Source organism: Strix uralensis, chromosome 5 (genome assembly GCF_047716275.1).
Source record: "Strix uralensis isolate ZFMK-TIS-50842 chromosome 5, bStrUra1, whole genome shotgun sequence".
NCBI lineage: Eukaryota > Metazoa > Chordata > Aves > Strigiformes > Strigidae > Strix > Strix uralensis.
The window spans coordinates 73,379,306-73,403,696 of NC_133976.1; the positions used below are offsets into that span (position 1 = coordinate 73,379,306).

General features: G+C 37.8%; 1 protein-coding gene across 10 annotated transcripts in view; it reads left to right on the plus strand.

Annotated features, from left to right (window-relative positions):
- ERC1 (ELKS/RAB6-interacting/CAST family member 1) overlaps positions 1-24,391 on the plus strand; it is a 305,039-nt gene that overhangs the window by 128,451 nt on the left and 152,197 nt on the right. For 8 of the 10 annotated variants that reach the window (XM_074871663.1, XM_074871668.1, XM_074871666.1 and 5 more), the window contains 2 exons: positions 3,200-3,393; positions 13,799-13,810. In XM_074871663.1, the coding sequence (XP_074727764.1) occupies positions 3,200-3,393; positions 13,799-13,810 (206 nt within the window). The remainder of the gene's footprint in view (positions 1-3,199; positions 3,394-13,798; positions 13,811-24,391) is intronic. The other 2 variants (XM_074871665.1, XM_074871667.1) reach the window with 1 other exon arrangement.

Here is a 24,391-nt window from a genome sequence, read left to right on the forward strand (position 1 = left end):
AGTCAGTAATTCACAGCTCAGGAAGTGGTCTCCAGTTTACACCATATCACATAACGTTCTCTTTGTGTTAGGTGAAAGTATCCATACTTATGTGCATTATATACAAATAACATGTGTTACGTGTCTTAACTAATAATTTATGTCATGAAAACAGCCCTTTCATTCTATAAGAACCAGACACACTGACTTGTTGGCTAATTTTCTAAAAAAGAAAATTGATTTCCTCTTCTCAGTAGTGTCTCTTGGGTTGTTGTGGAGATGCGTTTATTAGCACAGTGTAATATAAATCAGGACTGTCCTGACAGTAGAATTGCATTAGGTCTTATAACTTATTTTGAATTAACGTGTTTAGTAATCCAGGCTAAGAGCCTAGCTTTGCTTTTTTTTTAAAAGAAGTGTCTTGATTATCTGATTATGTATTTTGGATTACTTTAAAGAGTCTGGAGGAGTATTTGTTAAAACAAACAATTTGGGATGTTGGAAACATACCTAAATCCAGTACAGAAGAATTCAGGCTCTGCATTTGGTGAAAACCAGACTTAACTTTATACATAGTGTTTCTTAGGAGAATATAGATGCCCCCCCAGTAGACTTACATGTGCCCCCCCAAAGCAGTATTCCCAGTTCCTGCAAAACAGTATTTTTGAGGGAAGGATGGAGTTTTTCTTTGAAATGTAGTATTGTTGAAAAGGAAATGACATCAAATATTTCAGATTTCCTGCAGGCTGGAAATCCCAATAAGGCATTTCTGGAACACCCACCAACACTCTCCTTCCAAAGCAAAATATGTTCCCTGATGCTTGCAGCTGTTCATAGAACAGACACGCTTGTCGGTCTCATTGCTGCAACGTCCTCCTGGAGTCTGCATCATCTTGGCAACATGTTAATTAGACTTCCACTTGCTGTAGAGCGCCCTTTCCAAGTGTGTGTAATTTGAAGTGTTTATGGGGCAGTAAGGAATTTGGAAGCATTGACAGCCCTAACTCCAAAAGACTTCTTAAAGCTTCCAGGCTCACCAGGGATGCACTTGGAGCCAGGTCTCAGTGAGAAGCTCAGAAGCAGGATTTTCAGACCTACAGCTCAGTGACAGAGGAGTAGTGGGGTTTGACTTGAAAGTCACTCAGAAGTAGGGAGTCTTTTAAGTCTTCCTAAATGCATTGCCTCAGGAAAGGGTTCTGTTCTTCCAGGATCTATGGTTGCTGGGCACTCCTGCTGAGATCTGCCTAGGAGACCTGGGGATTGCCAGGCATATTGTTCTAGGATAAAATACTGTGCAGGTTATCCAACTTTCTGAAATTCCTACTTTTAAAAAAAGAAAACCAAAATAGTTTAGCATCAGTCCTTGGGCAGAGCTGCAGGGTCAAGGCCCTGGAACATGAAGCATTCCAGTATTTGGGAAACCCAGATCCATGCCAAGGTCATAGTCCCAGTAGAGACAGGCATCAAGATGTGCCTCAGTCCTAGAATATTCTTCTTTGAGATTCTCCTGGATTTCACTAGAATGTGGCCTTGGCTTTAATGCAGCTAATTAAAAACAAGAAACTTCAAGGCAAAAATGTTGGGATCAGTGAACGAATATTTTCCTTCAGTCTTATTTTACTGAATAAATAAACAGATTTAGCCAAACGTATTTTTCCTGTTTGGTTCTTTGGAAGCAACAGCTTCTAACCCTGAGTTTTATGCTGCTGCAGTTCTGTCCAGTTACCTTTAAAAGCAACATTGTCCTATACTACTGGATTTAGACTTACCGTGCTTTGGAGCAGAACATTGGCAGCTTGTAAAACAACTTGCCACAGCTGCACACAGTGGGGGAAAGTCTGTAATCTTATTTTCTGTTGTAGGTTTGTTTCAGAGAAGACAAAGGCCTTGAGTTTGCAGGCAATCTTGGTCAGCAGAACAGCTCTACCAAACCTGCTGTTCACTGAAGCAAATTTGAGCAATTCTGAAATAGCTTTAATTGATATCAAATAGCAGTTCAAGATCCAAGAGCAGAAGGGCAGGGGGAGAATGAAAAGATAGTCCTTAGTCTGCTGGTTTAAATTCCAGCATAAATACTGCCTTTTCTTGGTCTCTAATATGCTTGGGAACTGTTAAATTAATTTTACTAATAAATTAGTGATTTTTATAACAAAAGAAGCCATTTAAAAAGAAGCAAACCAAAACCATTTTTCTCTTCATTGGGGTCATTTTATCATCAGTCTTCTGATGCTTTTTGCTCCCATAGCCTGATTTTGAGAAATCATATTTCCTAGATAACTAAGCAAAGAAAATTTCAGTAGGTAGCCATACTCATATTACTCCTAGTCTGTATGGCTCAGATAACTAGCAAGGACTGGAGGCTGAGGGGAGACCTCATCGCCCTCTACAACTACATTAAAGGAGGTTGCAGAGAGCTGGGGATGAGTCTCTTTAACCAAGTAATAAGTGATAGGACAAGAGGGAATGGCCTCAAGTTGCACCAGGGATGGTTTAGACTGGATATTAGGAAGCATTTCTTTACAGAAGGGGTTGTTGGGCGTTGGAATGGGCTGCCCAGGGCAGTGGTGGAGTCCCCATCCCTGGAAGTGTTTAAGAGACAGGTTGACATAGCGTTTAGGGATATGGTGTATTTGGGAACTGTCAGTGTTAGGTTAATGGTTGGACTAGATGATCTTCAAGGTCTTTTCCAACCTAGACGATTCTGTGACTTCAGTACCTCAGCACCATCTGTGTAAATCTATCTGACACTTTGCATACTGATGCAGTTATTGAAGGCTATTAACCTGTGATTTGTTTTTCTAGATTATCTAGGTGAAAAATACCTCAGATAACTAATTCTACAGTCATATCACTGTTTTGGGAGTGTATTTTAAGAATTTTTGTACCCTCTCACACTTACTTTTTCTTTCAAAGAAGTTTAACTTTTTTCATATTTTTACTACTTTCTCTGTTAATTCTGTTTCAGATCAAAACCCTTTTTTTAGACTGAACTAAAAAATAAAATTGTTTCTGAATTTTTCTTTCCCTAGAAAGTATTTCCCCATACTTAAGAGTAGCATATGCACTGTATATTTTTTTCTGTGTAATAATTAATCTTGCAATCTTGAAATATATAGCTAGATAGCATTTTGCAGTTGTCATAGTATAAGTCATAGTTGTCATAGTATGTAAAATACATACATGTGAATTAAGTGTTTTTTCTTGAACCTTTTTCTTACAGGCTCATGAGGCAACACTGGAGGCTAGGGCCAGCCCAGAGCTGAGTGATCGTATGCAGCAGCTGGAAAGGGAGGTAACACGGTATCGGGAAGAATCTAGCAAAGCTCAGGCTGAAGTGGATCGTCTTCTGGAAATCTTGAAAGAGATGGAAAATGAGAAGAATGATAAGGATAAGAAGATAGCAGAACTAGAGAGGTGAGAATGGTATAAGTTACTAGAGAAGCAAAAAAAGCTGATTGAAGTTAGAGATAACTTGGTCTATTTTTCTTGTGTTAAAAACCTTAGAGTGCCTATTTTGGGAAAGTCTGTTTAGAGTTTTTCTGCCTTCAGTCCTTTATTTTGGTAGACTGTAAGTGAAAAAGGTGTCTTACTGTGTGCTTTCATTACCTGGCTGCTCAAAAATATGGCTGATACAGATAGAACTAGAAGGGTAGATAGAACTGTAAGGGAATGGAGATGGTAGGAAAAGCTGCCGACACTGTGGTCTGTTTGAGAACAATTTGTTCTTTTGATTTAATAAATTCCTCAGGCACGGTTTTCCAAAGAGCAAATAAGAAAAATTACTTTTAAGAGCTTGTGATACTAGTTACTCAGGTTTCTCTGACAAGTGGCATTGAAACTCTGGTAGGGACACAGGTAAACTTTGACTCATGTGAAGCCAAATGAGCAGATTTGCTTTTGTCCAAACAAAACGTGATTCAGCGTTTTTCAGCATTTTCCATCTTTCTGTTGGAGCCAGGGTGCTCAGATATTTTTTTTCTAGACTTTAATGTCCCAAACAAAAATTTAAATTGATTGTGATTCCATGACATTTGTATCACAATCGTAAACAGTGTATCTTAGGAAAGACCTGAAACAGATTCTGTTTTCTGTCGTTTACTCACCTTACAGTGGGCCAAGAGGGAGTTTCTAGGCAGTAATACCTGTTTGAGATTTTTTGTTTACTTTACAATTCGCAATGAAGAATCACTAACTTGGAACAGCAAAATCAAAATTTGATTATTCCTATTTGCCTTGTGCCAGAACAGTCTTTCTAATTTCTATCTTACCACTGTTTAACTGCTTCACAGTTAGTATCAGGAAGATTAGGGCAACTGGGGAGAGGACATTTCCGGTTCTGTGTGATGGCAGTGGTTATTGTTCATTGTCTTGATGATAGTCAAATTATGGGACCTTCTGATTTGAAAAACTTTTCTAAGAAGTTCATTCTTGTTTCCTGGAAAGTGACAGAGCTCTGAAGCAGTTCAGCTTGTCAGCTGGGTTTCTTCTCTCTTTATGATTGTAAGCAGCGTCCTGTTAGTTTTAAGTTGGTTTATTTAATCAAAATTCTCTACACCTATGCTGTAAGCTTGAACACCCAGAAGTGAGGATATGTCCTCTTTAACCGTCTTCCCTTTTTTTCTGTAATATAACTTGCAGCCCATTGATACATGATGTATTCAACAGAACATTCAGGCAATAGGTTGATAGAGGAGATGCAGTGAGTATAGACATGAAAAAGCTAAATAGCAGTTACAAGTCATATTTGTCTGTGTGATTTTTTTTCCAGTCCCTTAGAGGTGCCCATCTCAGGCGTGAAGTTCACCATGTCATCATCTTAGGGCATGCAAGTTGACTAAGGATCAGGGTATAAGCAACAGACTTCTATTAGAAGTAAGGTATGGGGAAGAAATATCTTCCCAGTTGCTTAATTTTTTCTGTATGCAGAAATAATCACTGTTTAGGAAAGGCAAATCAGAAATACTCATCATTCCTCAACCTGAGTCCTAGAGGAGATTGGAATGACAGGAAGAGAATTTTCTTATGCATGCTTTTAATGCAAGTCTGATTTTTTTATTACATTAGTATTCAGAAACTCTTATCAAGATTGGGACTTGCAGTGTCAAACACTGAATCGAAAGAGTTTATAGTCTACAAAGCAAAAATAACAAAGAGAAATGAAGATGGGTCTCCTCTTTTGCAGATACAAGCATTGGCACCCAATCTTCAAAGACTTAGAAAGGAACTTTTTCTTTGAAAAGGTGCATTTCCAGGGATCTGCAAAGCAATTACTGTTTTTCATCTTGCAGTGGTAGTTTCTTGCTGTTTCAGTCACATATCAAACTCTTACTATATCAATGAAAGCATAACCCCCCCAAATGACTGGACATCATTCCATAACAATTTGGTGAATACTTTGCCTGATCAGTGTTACCCATTCCTTCTTATCACCTGATCTTCACTTTTATAAAAAAATAGAGTGGTTCTCTTTTTAACATGTCATCTTTTCTACCAGTGCTGAGATAACACTGAATATGTCTTCTTTTATTTCTAGTAATTAGAATAGGTATTTCAGCTATGTCAAAGAAAAGACTATTTTTGTTATGATGTGATTGCTAGCAGCTGTGTAAATCAAGGGAAAAAATTAAGAATATTCATGTTCTGTAGTGACTGTAAGTGGAAATGGAAAAGGTCTTCCAAGATCTAGAGACCTAAGGTGCATACTGTTAGTGTGGTGAATTAGCAAAGTTATCAACATCTGAAATTATTTTTCAGGTGGAACTGTAATACAGTCGCAGCACTGGAGGAAAAGATACAAGTTTTCAGATACTTTGTAGTGAGGTTTCGACTAGTAATTTCTCTTTTTCTGAATAATTGTTGAAATTTCTATTTGGCCTTAGTTGTTTTCGACTGCTTCCTCCTTGTGAGTTTTTACACAAAGCAGAGAATTAAATGTAAAGGTTGGTCCTGGTTTTATCTGCCATGCTTGTTTATAAAGTATTTTCATGGCTGAACTGATATGTCCAGGCATGTTACATGAATGTTTTAGAACTAGAGTCTTGGTTTCCTGAAAAGAATAGATAATTTTGTTTTGTAAAAGTCCCTTCTAAACCTGTTGTCCATGCAAAGCAAGCTAGAAATTATCTTGACTTCTAATGTTTCTACAGCTGTTCAAACTCTGCAGTGCAAAGAACCTTAGTGCTTGCAGAAGCATTTGTCAGCAACCAAAAAGTGAATATTACTGTGCCTATCAGGAACTGTTATTATTCCATGTAGAATAAGATGTGAAGAAATATTTAAAGAACTGTACTAACAAAAATGGGATTTTTCAAAAGAGAGAGTCTCTCCCTGGAGTTTTCCCTTATGCTAGTTAATATGTGACAACTAGACCATACATTGTCAGGAGAAGAGAAATAGTAACACAGTTTCATCCATAGAAGAGATTAGTTGCCTATTAGAGAGGTATGTATAGGGGAACAGAGAAGGAGAAAAGATAGAAGAGGAAGGTGAAATGAAAAGCAGAAAACTGTTCTCTTAAGCCTTTTCAATGGCAAAGCTGCCATCATTTCAAATTAAAATAAAAGAGAGAAATGCTTCCACTCTTCAGTAACTGTTGTGATTGCTGGGTGGGGGGGTGTTGTTTTTCAGCTGTGAATGTGAGGAAAGATATCAAAAAATAATGCGTTACATGTGGTGCATGCTATGCAAAAGCTTGAAAAATACTCTAGAGTCAATGTGAGATTGAAAGCACAAGGTCATTATTTTATATTCTCTGTGGGCAGGATTTTGCCTTTTCTTACAGGAAGGTGGCCATAAGCCCACATTTCTTGTGTGGATGAACAGCCCTATAAGTTTTGTTTCTGTCCCCGGATTGTGGTGCTGTAGAGAGTTTTGTAGCAGTCTGGTTATTCACTTTCTTTGTAACTAACTGTTTGCTTTTTGTATTGCCATTCCATAATCTCCTGTCTCTCTGTAACTTTTCATTTTGTGTTTTGTTTCCTTCCTCACTTTTTCTTTCCATTTATACTGTCACGTCCTGGTTCCACGAGTTGTTTTGTTTTGTACGTGCGGGGGTTTTTTTGACTATGCCTTTTCTCAGAAAGCACGCCTCCCGCAAATTGCACCCTCCCTACCAGGTGTCGGTCCCTGCACCGCAACACGTAGGGGGGTTTGTGTGGGACTTCCTGGGAAAGTGAGTGCTCTATAAGGCTTCTGTTTCCTACGGGGTGGAATGTCACTGCTGGCTGCCCGGCTGCTGCTGCTGCTGTTTGGGTCTGCTGCAATTATGCTTTTTTTCTTAGGTCAAACAGGAACTAGTTATGTCAAGTACAAGCTCTAACAGTCTCTGCGTTCAACTCGTGTCACAGTGGTTATGATCACAGTCCAAAGGAGGTTTGCTGCTATTCTCCTTGACTTAAACTCAACAGAAGCTGTTGCTTTTTATTCTAATTCTCTTTCTGTGTTTTGCCTTTGGTTCTAATCTCGGCTATCAATTCTGCCTGAACCAGCTAAAACTCAAGCGTTCTAAAATGTGTCATTGATAGAGGTCAGTATTGACTTATTCTTGAGTTTTATTGTGATTATGATCCTGTAGTAAGAAAAGGAAAAAAAAAGAAGAGAAAAGAAAAATAATGCTTATCATCTGGGACATGACCATCACAGCCTTCAGATTAGTAGTTTACACATAGAGCTATTTGTGTGCATATATTCTGCAAACAAGAAGTGACCTCATACTAGAGAGGTGGCAGTAAATATATACATATATGTTGCTTCAGAAGTAAGTACTGGGTGAATATATATATAGAAGTTATGGTTCCGGTTATAGACTTGAAATTTATTTTATTTTGGAACGCTTGCTGTATATGATAGGTAGTCCCTGTAAGGACATAGGGCACTACCATTTTTTTCCTGAAGGAAACTTGACTGTGATTTGGGAACAAAGGAAGGCAGTATTCAGATTTGGAATACCAGCAGTCCTGCTAAGGACAGCTGGAAATGATGACTATTTTGAGAGAGAGATTTTGGGGAGTTTTTCTTAAAAGTATTTAAGGATGACCTGTTCAAGAAGAAGCCTTCAAACTTTTGATGTGTAGCAGCCAAAAGCTTTGCTCCCCATCTTAAATATTTCTTCTCAACAGTAAATAAAAATAAAAGATTAAAAACCATAGGGTGATCTCAAAGGAGTGCTGAAAATGTGGACAGTAGAAGGAAGTATCTTACTCTGTATGTCTTTAAGACAGTGATATCTTTGTGTAGTGGTCTGTGAAGGATAGATGGAGAGAGAAATTAGCTGCATGTTCCATCAACTTTATGGTTTCCTAGAATAGTGTAAAGGAAACTATACTAGTAAATTACGCCCTAAGCTTAAGTCAACAATTTGAAGTTGAAATAGGTATTTTCAAACAACTACTTGTATCTTATAATAATTATTTTTGGTTTTCAAGTTGCTAATTTCTGTGAATTTTTAAATTATTTTTGTAGAGAATTCCTAAACAAGAACCGCATCAGGGCACATAAGTAATTTAGAGTAAAAGAGATATTGTCAAATTAAAGAACAAAGGCTGTTTAGAAAGTCATTATCATCACCATTAAAGTTAACCTTGAGAGATGGTATGACTATAATTCTGTGTTATCATAACTCATTAAAGTCCTCAAAAAATAAATTGAACTCTGATTCAGGCATAGAAAAAACTGAAATAATTAAATATAGCTTTAAAATACGTTAATCCATTTTGGTACCATAAATCATAAAAGCAAACCAAATATATTTATCTCATGGTTGCATGGTATTATTACAAGGCAGAATTTGTTGTTGTGTTTCTCATCCACTTCCTTCAAAAATCCACAGCTTAAGTGAATATTAAGATTCTAAGGTTAATCACTCAAAACTTAGGACATTACAAAATGAAGATTGCTGTTTAATTTTAATTCACCTCTTATGTGAGCCTATGTATCACAGTCAAGTGATACAGTCTTTAACCATATGAACAAATTCTTTCCACAAGAATGCTGCCTTTGGTCTGTGAAGGACTTAGCTGAAATTGTCCCCAAAAAATCCTGCGTGAGGCTGACACCTGTCCCGGAAAATTTCCGCACAATTTGTTAATATTTGACAAGCAACTGAGAACAAGGTTTTGTAATGGAAAGAAGTGGTCAGGCCTGTATTTAGTCCAGTTCCACCTTTGAGCACACAGATCTATTGAATATTAAGATTTTCATCATTTCCAAGCTAGGAAATGAAGAAATCATTTCTTTCTTCTCAGTCTTGCTTTATCTTCATACAAAATGAACATTACACCTGAAGTCCCACATGAAGTTTTACAGAGGAAAAAATAATGCATTTTATATCAACATAACTGGTCTTAACAGATAAGTATATAAGATGCAGGCACCTTTACTCACAGGTATTTATAACTTCAGAGATTTGAAAATATGTCGATTTTCAGAGGCCAAGTTTCTGCCCTCTGGAAGTCAACCTTTGTTAAAGTGCCTTAAAATCAACACTCAAACTCACTAATCACTTTTTAAACCTACATCTAAGAAAAAAAAGAGAGAGACACTGCCAGTAATTGCAAATCCATCTGTAGAGAGCACCAGGTAAAAAAGCCATCACAGTGATTTTACAGTGACTCCTCAATCCGTCCTCACCTTTTTCATATAATGGGATATCCTTTTTCCATTTGGTCTTTATATAGCTCTCCTTTATTTCCCATTCTCTCCCTTTTCCTCTGTTTTGGGAGAAACTGAAACTTTGTGATATTGCAGAAACAGCTGTTGTAAAAAACAAGGTCAAAGAACTCCAATTAGTCCAGCCCTTGACATGGTGAGGGGTCAGAGCTGGTGCAGGCTTTGGCTGAATGAGCTTGCTGTGTTATCCCATCATTGAACAACCTAAGCCTGGGTATTTGCCCTAGTATTATTTCCATGTTCAAGCAGGCAGGACTGATGCTATTAAACAGAGTGATTCATCTCTATGGAACTGAGTACAGACCACCTCCTTTGTTAAACTGAGCAATGGGCTGAAAGCTTAGTTTGTCTACTAATCCAAGAGTAAGGATCTGATCTTGGATCCTCCAAGAAGGACCCTACACTAGAGAAATACTTACAAGTAATAAGAAGCACTGATTGTCAGCTTTTTTGAAGGCTTCTTTCACTGCCAAATTTCCTGTCGCATTAAAGTCCTGTTTGTTTTTATCGTTAAATCAAGGTGATTATCAAGCATTCCCACTCATACCTAAGTCTGTTATCTGTAATGAGTATAGGAGTTGTCATCTGATGATTTATTTATACTCTGCCTGCATTGTAGCAATGATGGGTTTTATTTAGCAAGTATCTCCTAATCCAACTGCTGGATCAGTAGAGTGTAAGAGCTATGATATAATGAAAATAATTGTAAAACCAGAGGAGAAACAACATCATCTAAATAATGAGCCTAGTTTGCATATCAGTGTTTCATTTTTATCTGCCTTGACTACATCTCTTCAAAAGCTGTTTTGTAGCTTTGTTTCAGTAAACACTGTTGAGCGATATGAGGGTATCCATACTCACAAACTAGTACACAAGGATTAAAAAAAACAGACATCCCCCCAGAAAAACACCAAAACCCCTCTTTTATACAACCAATACAGTTAAAATGAAAGTGTCAGATCCTTACATTGTCTTAGAGTAGAGTAGGAACACAAGGAAAATCTTACTGTCAGTAAGCCAGTGAAATAGCGACCATGGCCACCTGTGGTCATATTTGTGCTCTTAGATCTCTGCATGCATGTGCGCATGGATGCACACACAAACCTTCTCTCTCTCCATCTCTTCCCCATCCCTCTAAATATCAACTAAAAAGAAAGGAAAAGACTAGCCATCATTCTTTTTACCAAGAAAAGGTGTCAAAAGTGGTAAACATAAATAGCCTTTCTGCTTTGACTGACACAAGTAAGATCAAGTGCATATTATTCCCTGTCAGACTGCTTTGAAGGAATGACAAAGTAGTAAATATACACAATCACTCACTGTCAAACAAGTGGAATTCAAAGGTTGACTAGAAATCGTTACGTAAACTTCTGCCTAAGTACATCTGAGACTAATGTGGCAGACTCATTCCACTCCCTATAATATAGAAGCATGTGGAAAAAATGATAGCTGGAATAATCAACAGCTTTTTAAATATATGTATTTGTTAATTAAAATACTAAAGTGTTCATATGTCACCAACTTTTTTGATCTCTACCCATCGATCCGATTTAAGTTGGCTGTATCTTTATGGCATTTTAAAAGAAAATGAATTTCTCCACCATTCGGTGTTACAATTGTATTGTCTCCCTGTGTGACTGTTGTGTCAGAGTACACAGTTAATGGGGCTGGGCAGAAACGCTGCTGCTGGATCTTGTAAGGAATGCTGCAAGTGTGTGTTCTTGCTTGAAGGGAAATAGTGCAAACTAAAAATTATTATTTTGCTCTGTAATGAGCATGTCTTGGTATGTATTTGATCCTGCTTGCTTGGGGCTGCTTCCTGGGGCAGATGCTTGCTATGCTCCTCTGCTCAATTTCACTGATGTAGCCCCATGCCCTGAGTCTTCACCTCCAGGCTGTAGCAGGTCTCCATTCACTTCCTAATAGCTGGCAATTTTAGGTGTCTGCCTTGGTTTTAGTTTGAGTGATAACACAGATCCAAATTTTTTTCTAATTTTAATGTGCTTTCAGACATATTCCTCATTTTTGTTTGGATAAATATTATGATTATTTTAAAAATCCACATTTTTAAAAAATATTGTGACCCCCTATAAAAAAACATGGAAAAAGGGGCTAGCAATTACACAAAATGTATTTTTATTTGAAGGAAAGAATATTGCATAACAAAATGAAGATGTAACAATAATTATTCTCCATTCAAATCCTGAGTAGCTGGCTAAATAATACTTCTGGAGCATACAGAAAATTGCAAGTGACCTCAGTATAGCATTGCAGGTACTGTTTTGCCTTCATCTTATGCCAGCTAAAGATGCTACCTGTAATAACATTTGGAAGAACAGTATGGTTCGTTCAGATTCTACAGGGCTATTCTGAATTCTAGCTTGTACTTTTTTTCACGTTAAATTGAAGAAACAGTATCACAACATCATTACAATAGAACCAGGAACTACAAAGGGTCCCTGAAAAACAAAATGAGAAGCCTTAAATTTTCATAATCTAGAATGAGTAACAGTCATAAAAAAGTCAGGCTTTTTTTCCCCCTACCTTATTTATTCCCATACCTAATCAAGTCTTTATTTTCACTTTTTTGTTCCCTTTTGTTAAATTTGTGTGACCAGTCATAGCTCTGCAGCTCAGCTTTAGAGAATGCACTCTTGGATTCCAGTCAGAATTGTTAGTTATGCGCTTTTCTGTATGAATTAACCGAAGCTTTTGCTGCAACACTATAACTTGCTTCAAGATCACACACTGAGATATGGTATTTGGCATTTTGCAAGTCTCCTCTTTCCCAAAATCCCCAAATAGCAAGCCTTTACCACAGCTGTCCTTGAAGAACTTGGTTTGAAGAACGTTAGTTTAAAAGACAGAGAAAAGTATCTTTACACTAGTTTATCTGTTACAGACCAACAATACACTTCTCAGCAGTACCTCGCTCTGAAACTGTTGCTTGTACAAATTCAATATGCTGCACTGTTGGTTGTAAAATTGATGCCAGAAATAAGAACTTCAATTTTCATTTACATGGTTTCGTATACCAAGAGTAATAAAGCATATAGCAGTTAGCCTATCCTATAGAAATATTTTTCTCCGGACCATATCCTGCCAAAGTGAAATTTTGCAATGGGTGAAGTACAACATAGATTGTAGAAGCCAAATTGCCACTTTGGACAGAAGGACATTTACTTTTCCTCTCTTCCATTGATTGAAAAAGAATAAAGTTTGAAGTCAGATGAAAAATATCTGTATTATGGCTCCTTGTTGACTTACCTTGCTGTTATCAGTGAAATTGACAGCAGACGCCTATGAAAAGATATTGGAGATATTTGAAAAAAAAACAATAATGAACCTTATGTTATACAGGGAACTCCAGCATTATGTCTTGGTCAATCCTGCTGTGGAACAATGTTGGAGAGAACTGTCCAAAATATGCCTGTTTGGTCATTATTGTTTTTAGATTGCACCTTGTATGGGAGAATTAAGATGGTAACACTGCAGGAAGAAGAGGCAGATGTTTTTTTTTGTTTGTCTTTGGAAGGGTGATTTCAATGTCAAAATTAAGAAAGGTGAAATTTTAGCTCTGACAAGTCTTCAAGTCTTGAAGACTTTACTCCATAGTTGGGGTTTTTCTCCCTTCTATTTATTCCCTTTTGACAAGTTTGGGTCATCTGCAGGAAAAGTGAAAAAAATGCATGTCTTGCTCATGGAGAGAGAAGATAAGCCCCCAAAAGATGGCATAAAGGAACACATTAGGGTTCATCTCGGATAGCCAAACTCCACATTTTCAAAATGTTAGAATTCTGGAAGAAGGATACTTGCTAGAGATGTGATGTAAATCCAGAGTTTTCTATAGTTGGCTTATTTCCCTTTTCCAAGAAATGTTATGTATTGGAGACTATTTTCTCTACAGAAAGTTGCCTCTAAGTGAAATGGTGTAATCTAATGTAAAGGTCATTTTTTTCTTTTTTTAAATTATATGTCTGTAAAACATGCAGCTCTGTGTTTGTGAAGGATTGTGTGTCTGTGTGTCATTACCTGATTTAGATCTGCTTGTTTTGTCCTGTATTCTTGAACTGCCTTATCTCTGGACACTGTTTTCACAAACTCTAACTCTTTTTCTTTCGCATCTCCTTCCTGGATTTGCTGGTTCCTTCAGCCTCACCTCAAGGTCAGTATTCACTTTTAATAAGGGTGTTTATAAGACTATTGTCTATTCAGCTAAAATTGAGATCCCACAGAAGATTGCACATCAAATTACATGATCTGCAAAATAAAAGATCAGAGATTTGGTTAAGTCTGTGTAGGAGGATGGGTTGGATAGGGTGCACATTTAGAAAAAACTTGTACTTGAAGGAAAGAATTTATATCAAACCACTGTAAATCAATGTTGTAGTGCTCTGGGAAGAAGGGGGAAGACTTACCAATGAAGCTTTTCAAGGGAAAAAACTACAGGAACAGGAAGCTGAAGCAAGGCAGTTTATGTATTATTGATTTTATCTGTTACTTCAAGAAGAAAAAAAGATGGAACATTAGCCATATTCTCTGATACATGCTGTTGAGTGCAAAACTAGTTCATATAAAATACTAGTCATACATACTTTAATTGTTGGATTTTTATCATTGCATCTGTGTCTGAAACCTTGCAGTGATGTTGCAGAACTGGTTTTGGTGCAGTTTGAGTGTGTTGTGCTGTCAGAAAGAACCAAGGGCTGAGGGTTAAAGATAAGAAAATTAGCAAGAGGATAAATTTGTTGAAGGCACAAAGTGATAAACTACTGAAAAAACCCTACCAGGAGACAACATGTTTTGAAGTCTTTCACCATGGCTCAATTTCTAATTTTGATATTTTAAAGCCATTGCTAAACATAGATTTTGGGATTTCAGTAGAGTAGCAAGGAGTAAACATCTGTGGCCTATGTAATACAAGTCAGAGTACATTATCTAATGACCCCCAGCTGCCTTTGAAAGGCTCCAAAACCATTTTGGATTCTAGTCTTTCCTGATAAAGTCTGTTTGGTAGAAAGCGTCTGTGACTTGTGACGAAGGAATGATTATAATTGTTTCAGGCAGTGTCTTTGCCCAGAAAACCGCTACTTAATGACTAAAGTTCTGAGTTATGAACCAACATCTGACTTTTCTATTCCTGATTAACATTGTGAAAAATGCAGTGGTGAGTGGAATCCCACGATGTTGCGATGCTGCTGACGCCTTTAAATTGTGTCGTTGTTCTGACCTTGGCTTGGCACAGACATTGCGCTTGTGGCCTTGGTTACGTATTTTCCTTCCTCCCACAAACTGGAAAAAGATTGGAAGTTAATCATGTTGTTGTCTATCAATACCTTCCCTATTCAGTGTTCTGTACTGGCATACTTGTAATTGTTGGGGAGAGGAGGGCTGTCCTTGAATGACCCTTTTTCTTCAGATCTCAAAGAACAGAACTGCCAGGAAGCTTTTCTGCCCTGTGAGCATTTTTCTCTGAAATACACAGTGTCTTTTCTTGCATGAGCAGGACTTCTGTTGGGTAGTTTATATTTGCTAGTTGCCACCGTGAGTGAAGTTTGATGTGTTTTGTCTGGCTAATGAAGTCCTAAATGTTATGGAATCCATCTGTCAAAGATACTTCTGCTTCAATCCATATGGCTATAGGTTTTTATCAAAACCTGAACCTATACGGTGGAATTTGTGATGAACAAGAGGGGGAACTGTTTTTAGAGCGTGATCTGGGTGTGTTTTTTCTGAGACCTGACTTGATTTTTCTTTCCCCAAACAATGTAACCATAACTTTTATTTCTCTCATTTAGAGCATATTGTAAAATTTGGCTAGAGGAGGTATGACTGGTTTGAGGTGGCCAAGTGTTAGGATCTTTGAAGAGTTTTCTGATAAGATGTTAAAGAAGTTGTCCATTATGTCCTCATAGTTTCTTAGTGGTTTTATTGATTTTTTTTTATTATTCTTTTTTCTTTCAATTTTTTAAAACTGATTTCTATGATGGGTAGTTGCTGAGGTTTTCATATTTGTTAAATCAACAGTGTAAGGGAATAGGTGGAATGACTGCTCTTGGAACTACAAAATCCCTGCTGGCCAGAAACACAATGAAAAGATTCTCCCAAGGACAAGTGGGAAAATTACAGGAGTTGCAGTACCACTCATTTTCTTTCCTGTGCATTTTGATGTTTGCCTAATTACTGTTAACTGCAACTCATGAAGAAATAGCTGTTCTGTGAAGTTACATTCTACATTGGAAGCTACTATGGGAGCCATAACTTTAGTTTTCTCTTAATGGTGAAAGCAGTTATTTTTTTCAGACATCAAAGCAAATGTGTCTTCCTGGAAAAGAACTGAGTATGTGAAATAATGTGTTAGGTATGTCTGTCTTGTAGAAAAAAGAAGAAATACTCTGGAACTATAACTTTTCTCATCAAGAACAGCTTTGCTTACTGTGATCAGTGCAAAACCTCTGAATTTTCTGATCTGTCTGTTAAGCTTTTATCATCTCTCCTGTTGATAAACTCAGTGAATCAGAACGTAATAGTGTAATCCATATCACTGTTGCTGTTATGACATGTATTTACTGCTCAGAAGTCTTAAGGGCCTAGAGTGGATGTCGTACTGATTCATAGTAAATAAAATTGTCTTGGAAGGCATGGGGATTAAGGTGGTTTTCCATAAGGAGTTTTTGCTAAGCATCTCTGTTGATGCCAGCTGTATATAAAGAACTATCCAATGCTGAGTTCAAGAGTAACAAGCCAAATAACACTATTCTGGTGTCATTACCTGCAGCAGTTGAAAAAAACAGAACAATACCATGAAGTCATATGCTCCATTTCTTTTAAGTAGTTTTTATGTATACATGTCACAAAAGTTGGGATGGAAAAAGATAACAAGACTGACAAAATCAGGTGCTATAGTGAGCAACTTCATACTTCTCAAGGAAAGAATAAGCTATATTGCTAAAGCAAAAGCAAGACTTCTAGCTTCAAATTGGGTAAGAAACAGTTTAACTGCCTTTTTTTTTCATCTTCTCTGCTGAGTAACATTCAACATGCTATTCATGCACAATTTATCTTTGTAGCATAGAACTGGAATGGAAAAATAGCTGGAACAGTAGGACAGGAGGCCTCCCACAGGAGGCATGTCTTTCAGTCAGATTTTCTAATTGTTTACATCACATGGTTAATTGTACTGTCTGTCATCTTTTGAAGCAAGTAATCCAGATCTTAAGAGAAAGAAGTTTTCCGGATTTTTTGCTATACCAAAGAGAATTTGATGCAATAGGAAGTAATAAAAAAATACTGTAAACCTTATTTCCGCACAGCAAAGTGGCTTAGTGATTAGATGAGTGCAGGCTGGTGGCATGAATCCAGATAAAAGTCTGCTATGAGTGTCCATGTAAAATTAAATTTCAGTGTAGCAACTCAAGTGTAGCCTTATAAAATCAAAGTAAAAACAAAATACTAAATCTGAGGGGATTATTTCAGTCCTTTTTCCAGAGTCTTAAATTTATTTTCAACAGAACACATATAACCACCAAAGAAATACTTAAAATATGATCCTTCTATAAGAAAATGACAGATAATATTGCGTAGAAAATTAAGCAAATACAGGAGACTCAGGATACTATTCAATAATGGTAAAAAAAGGAAAAAAAATCAGGGTACTTGGTTACAGGCATATAGTCTGTGGTACCTGTGGGTTTTTCATTGTGATGGAAATAGCTTTATACACTGCGTCATATACTATATCTCCAGGAAGCTGTGAATCTGACCACTGAGAAAGTGCCTGGGCAGTCAGGAGAAATTTCAGTGGAAGTGTGGCTGGCTCTTTAGTTTCATACCTTCAGAAGACTCCCATCTTCATTCTGCCATCATGCTGGTCACTAACTACATCAGGAAATTATTAAAATTTCAAGCATGTTGAGTTAGCAATTGTTAGTTTTAGCTCAGCAGAGCCAGATACATTGTATTCAAAGGAGTTTCCATTTAAATTTCCTTGGTCATCTCTGAAAAATAACAACGTGTCATAGTTCTTTTCTGTTTAATCTGTGTTTGCTTTAATTCTACTTACAGCAAAAACAGTTTTATAGAATTCTGTACATTAAAAAGCACTCTGCTTGTAAGAGTAGTCTATTCCTTGTGAGTGAGTAGAAGTAAGGCATCTTAGAGATGGCAGTGGAGAAAAGAAATGAAGGCATTGGGCTTATTGGCTGTGAAGGTTGCGTGGTGATAAGTATGGCACATAATAGAACTGTGGTTTTCCTTAAAACAGGTAACTGGCATAGTCTTTCGAATTTGCTTTAGGTATAGTGATTATCAGAGCTTTTTTCCTCCATTTGAAGTGGAATCTATAGCTTTTCTGTCAAAGGTCCTCTTTTCTTGCCTCTTTTCATTGCATTTTAACAAAGCAAAATTATTCACAGCTGTACATCATCTCAGAATTCTCACTTTTCTGCAGTCTCGCATGATCTGATTTCTTTCCTATTACCTGCTGAAATTAATTTAATTTTACAAAACACTGATGAGTTGTTTTTCTTTTTGTGTTATTGCTCTGTTTTCAGTACAAGCATTCACAAAGTGTGCAGCTTTCCTGTGGGGATTCAAACTGAGGTAGCATTAGAAAGACACGTGACTGGATGTGGCACTAGGGAGGATGTTTGTATGTCAACAGTATGCTGTGAATTTTGAAGAGCTTTGAGTCAAATGTTCTAAGAGATTAGAGGAATCCTTCATAATTTGCTTTTTTCAGATACAACAAAAAAGATGGCTTTTTACCATACTATTTGAAACATCAATGTCATCTTCAGAAGATTAACTGAAATTATCATTCCAACTTTATGCAACATTAAACATTTTGACTAACCCGTATGTTGCACATCACATTTAGTCAAAGGATTAAAACCTGAAGGTTATTTTTCTTCTTTAATGGCTAACTTCTGTGCAAAAATTTATCCCCCCAAATGGCTAGATTTTTATTTCTATTAAAACTCTAAAATCCAGATGAGTATATGGACAGACAGTGTGGCTATGGTAAAATAGCCTTGGTGCAAACATTTCCATAACTGATAGTACCAAAAGCTTTAACAGACCCTGGACTCACCAATAGTATGATAGTTACAGAGAACTCAGTTGAACAGGAGACCTTTTTAAAAGGTCGCTGAAAAGAGTGAGGATTTCAGTAGCTTCTTTTCCTCCTTTTTTACTGATAAGGACTCCTTTCAGATCCCTGAGCACAGTGGCAGAGTCTGTGGAAGTGAGGCATTACCCACAGAAGTGGAAGACCAAGTTACAGACCATTTAAGCAAATTAGAAATACGCAGGTTGATGGAATCAGATCAGATACATAAAAGGTTGCTGAGAGACCTAGCTGATGTCATAGCAAGGACTCATCCTCAAAAGCTCGTGGCTGTCAGGAAAAGTTCCTCATGACTGGCAAACATCACACCAATCCTCAAGAAGGACGAGAAGGAGGATCCAAGGAATTGCATGCCAATCAGTATAACTTTATGATCTGGGAAGTTTTTGGAGCCGATCCTCCTGAAGGCTGTGTCCATGCACCTGAAGGACAAATACGGAATAGCCAGTACAGATTTACAAGGGCAAATCATTCCTGACTAACCTGGTTGCCTTTAGTGATGAGATGACTGGCTCAGAGGGAAATCAGTACTGTTTAATGTCTTTTTAAATATGCGGATGATGAGACACAATACACCTTCAAAACTTTCATGGCTGATAACAAACTGAGGAGAGTGGTTATGGGGAGTATATACTAGAGGACAGGGCTTCTATTTAGGGTGACCTTGACAGGCTGGAGAAGTGAACTGGCAGAAACCTCATCAAGTTCAATAAAGGCAAGTGCAAGACTCTCACCTGGGGCTAAATGGCCCCTCTATCTGTACCAGCTGAGGGCCAACTGGTTAGAAGGCTGGTTCATAAAGAAGGACCAAGGGGTGGCTGAGGAAAAGTTGAACTTGAGTCAACAGTGTCATGCTACTGTGAAGAAAGCCAAATGCATACTGGGCTGTATTAGCAGAAGCACAGCTAGCAGGTCATCTGGAGAGAACTGGAGGAGAGAATGGGGTATGTTCAAGCCTAGGAAGAGGACCCTCATGGGAGATTATACTGTGGTCTTTCAGCTATCTGATGGGAAGGTCCAGAGAAGACAGAGCCAGACTCTTCAAAGAGGTGTTCAGTAAAAGGTTGAGAGACAACAGACACAAATTACGGCACATTCCAATCTAAGTTCCAGTGAGATAATCAGCAGAAAAAATTCACAGTGATGGAGTCAGATACTGAAACAGGTGCCCAAAGAGGCTGAGGAGTCATCATCACTGGAAATATTCAAAACTTATCTGAACAAAGCTGTGAGCAATCTGCTGTAATTTGTCTTGTTTTGAGCAGTGAATTGAACCAGGTGACCTTCAGAGATCCCTCCAAACAAAATTACTCCATGATTCTAACTTACTATGGTACGTTAATCTGTATTCTAGAACAAACTGCATCACTGCGAGCTCTGCATCACCATGATATGTGTCAGTGTGGTATTAATAGCTTTGTCCTTTCATAAATAATAATTTACCCAGAGTTATCCTTTCAAGATTTCTAATGTAGCTCCTCCTACTTCTGTCCCCTAAACAGATACTCTCAAACCTTACTGCTGTTAATATAATCAGAGAAGATAAAATTGGAAATTATCTCTGTTTCTCATGTTTTTTATATGCTCTCTGTAAGCTTCTCTTGCTGGCTGAGAGCTTAGACTGGGACAGTGACCTTAGATCTGGCAGCGTGGGCATTTACTAGTTTGCATCTGTAGTTACCAGGTATGCTGTTACACCTTGTCATTCAGGTTGAAAGAACTGATTTTCATTTGCAGTATTCACATACCTTTTTGTCACATTCTTCCTTTGCTGAGGTTGTGGAAAATGGAGCATACTTGACACCACATCTTCTCAGCTGCCTTGTTGAGAGCATTTTTCTGCTGTGAGATTTTCAGCTGGCTAGGAAGTTACTCCTTGTGTGTTTAGTCTGCTCCTGTGACTAAATTGAAATTCTATCTTTTGTTCTTGTGTTACTTGTAAAGATTAAGTTTCATTTTTGACCTGCACGCAAGGTGACTTCACTGCCTCACGTGAGGGCATTGGGAACCCTTCTGTTTCAGATGTACCTTTCAGTACCTTACTCATCAGTTGAAAGCATTTCTTATTGCCACTGATCACTAATATTTTTTATCCCAATTTCTGTGAAACCAGTTTTCCTAGCTGGCCTGTGCATCTTGTATGCAAATATGTCCTCATCTTTTGGATGAAAAATATGCTAGATAAGTGGTGGTTTGACCTTGGCTAAATGCCAGGTACCCACCAAGTCGCTCTATCACTTCCCCTCCTCTTCCCCCTTTTTTCTCAACGGTGCAAAGAGGGGAAAGAAAATAAGATAGGAAAAAAACCCAACCCTTGTGGGTAAAACAACAGCAGTTTTAATATAAGCAAAGCGAAGCAAAGGTCCGCGCGCGGAAGCAAAAAGAAAACAGATTTATTCTCTTCCTTCCATTAACAGGCGATGTCGGGCCTTCTCAGGAAGCAGGTCTCTGATACGCGTAGTGGTTGCCTCGGAGGACCAAGGGTGACCCCACCCCATTCCTCCTTTCTCCCAGCTTTATACTGAGCAGATGTCATATGGTCTGGAATATCCCTTTGGTCAGTTCGGGTCAGCTGTCCTGGTTTACCCTCCCAAGATCTTGCCCACCCCGTCCCACTGGGGGGAAATGTTGGAAAGAGCCTTGGTGCTGTGTAAGCACTACTCAGCAGTAGCCACAACACCAGTGTGCTATCAACACCCTGCCAGCTCCCAGCATAAAACACAGCACCATGAGGGCTGCTACAGGGGAAAACCAATTCCGGCCCAGCCAGACCCAGTACAATAAGCATAGTTATTTATTACAGTCATATAGTTTGTAGATTCAATGCACACTTCTATTGCTATCCCTCAATTAATTTGAAATCACTCTTAATCACATTACTGTAAAATGAAAATAACATCGCTTATTCATAAAATTCCAAGTAGGCTATTACAGGTATTGCAAGATAAAAACATGCTTAACATTCTTATGCTAAGATTAAATTGTTAAACTCTTTTTTTTCCCCCTTTTCCTTTCTCTTCTATGGCTGTCTTCCATTTTATTGTTCTGACAAGGTGGTGTAGTCAAGTATTCCCTCTTTCTACATAACATGTTCTTCATCTGCGAACAATAGCGGGCCCCTTTCATGCTGGAATATGTCAGCTTTTCTAGCCAGTCATCTTCTTGAATTACCCCAGGTAATTCAGACAGATTTAATCATGCTCTCAGAAACTTACTTCATTTCCTTCTTATCCAGCAGATAGGCTGTTCTTCTTAATTAAAGGAAATGTTTTTCACTTCCTTGGAGAACAAAGTATTTCCAGTTGTCACTTTCTGTTCATGACTGACTAACTCAGCTTTAAGGGGTAAAGTGTCACCTGTTCCTTTAGTGACTCAGCATACTCGGTTTGAAGTAAAGTGCTTTTTACATGAAACATTATTATGTATCTGTTTACAATACTGAACAGATTTGATAGAAATTGGGACCAAGCACGATGGTGATTTTGGAGTAACAGTGGGATTGGAGTGATTCAGTTCCAGCATCCTTCTTTCAAGCATTCCGAAATGAACTTGGTCATTACAAGTAACCGCTCTTCTTTTTTACGAATCACGAGTGAGAAAGAATGAGAAATTTGAGTTGCAAAATACTCTCTGTAGATAGACCAGAAGAGCCTCATTTGGTCCTAGAAATTACAACTGACAACAACTGTCAGTTGCCAAGCCAGCGTGCTCAGTGCCAGTCTTGGCAAAAGATCACAAAAGGTGCCAATCAAACAGAAAATTGAGGCTGCTTTCCTACTAGTTCATACTCCCCTGTGTTGCTCTGCTCCCTCCTAGCATGTAAACTTGTGACTTCTCAAAGCTGTGGATTTACTGTAGCTCAGCAGATGGGAGCTCTGAAAAGCATATGTTATCTTCCTTAGCTTTCAGCATCAGTCCAACTTTTAGCTTTATCAGTCCCACTGGCACTAGTAGCACTGACCAGATTGTTTCCGTTCTGAATGCCAGGAAAACTCAGATTGTCTGCAAACTTCCCCTTGCGTTTTTAATGTCTTGTGTTGTTCATGCCATGTTTCATGAAGTCCCACAATGCTGGGAACTAAAAGAGAGGTGATGTAATGCAACTTCAGCCTAAAAGTATATGTAAAGGTAAAGAATCTTAGCCATGCAGGCCTCAGTGGGGATGCTGTATCTTGGAAAATGTATTCTTTTGGGGGCACCTCCTGTCATACATTTTCACTTTTACTAGTACTGTGTTCAGTGTTGTTTGTTTCTGTATCTAGGCCTGCCTTAACTCTGGAATAATCTGCATTATACGCTCACTTAGTTCTTTTAGTCTGCAATGTTTAAAAAAAAAAATGTATTCTATTTAATTTTTGAATTTTCAGCTAGTGGTGTTCTTAGTTTTGCTGGATGTGCCTGAATTCCTCAGGTAATCATACCAGATAAATAACAGCATTAATGTTGTTAACTTGAAACCACTTCACTTTTCAGTGTGTAATTTTTCACTTTACATGGATAATAGCAGCAGAATATGTTAGCAATATATCACATAGAGACCTGAATCAACAGGTTAGAAAGAGATTTTTTTTTTAATTACCAACTCCTTCTAGCAATGTATATAAAGGATATGACTGAACACTTTTTCAGTATTTGACATGTCAACGTATTTTAAAGGTTTGATACCCCATTAATCAATATACAGTGTCTTTTCTTCTAGCATTGCTTGCTTGCTCCCTGTTCTCTTGCACCTTGCAGAGAAAATCTTTTTTTCTTTTTCATGATTTACTTTTAGGCCATCCTGTGTGAAAAAGCCTGGGAGAGAACATTAAATGAAGTTACTAGTAAATACTTTATTAGGTTACTGCAAAATGACACTTTATACTGCAAAAGTGACTACTAACTTGGAATGTGAAAAAACCTGATTTTTCTGGTACATTTGGAGTACAACACTTATGCAATAACTGCAGCATTTCGTGTCATTTCTTCTTAAAAGAAATGTTTCATTATCGTGTCTCCCAATTGAGGGGACTGTTTCACTACATTATAAGTAATAGGCATGGTTTTTGTAGAGACCGTGCAGTGGCGTTATATAAAGGTTATCAGTGGGATGCAAATAAATGTTTTTTACTCCTTAGTTTACGACATGCCTTCTTCCCTTTCTCGTATCTCTTGCTTTCAGCACAGTTTTCACATTTTAATATGGAACATGCAGATGTCTTTGCTCAGAGAGATGGGGCATGGCACACAGTTTTTGACAGTTTGCTTCCTTTGACCACATATTTCCACGTTCTTTTTGATCACGTGGGATCACGTGAACAAATGACAACTGAAATGTAGCTGAAGGAGTCGGCTTTGTATTTTTAAATGCTTAAAGCTTCAAACGTTACTGTAACTTGGGCAAAAACCTTATAGTGTGAACAAAAGCCAAACATTTGGAAGATCATTTTAAAGCATTACTGTGTTTATTAATGTTAAATAGAAGGGGTAAGTACATGCTATTCCCAACTTACTCTAATTTTTCTCCAAAATTATGTTTGAGGATTGTTTGTTTTGCTTAACTTTCCCACCCTTACTTCTTCCTTCCTATGTCTATAAAAAACAGCAGATCCCCAAACTCAGAACCATTCTCACTATCAA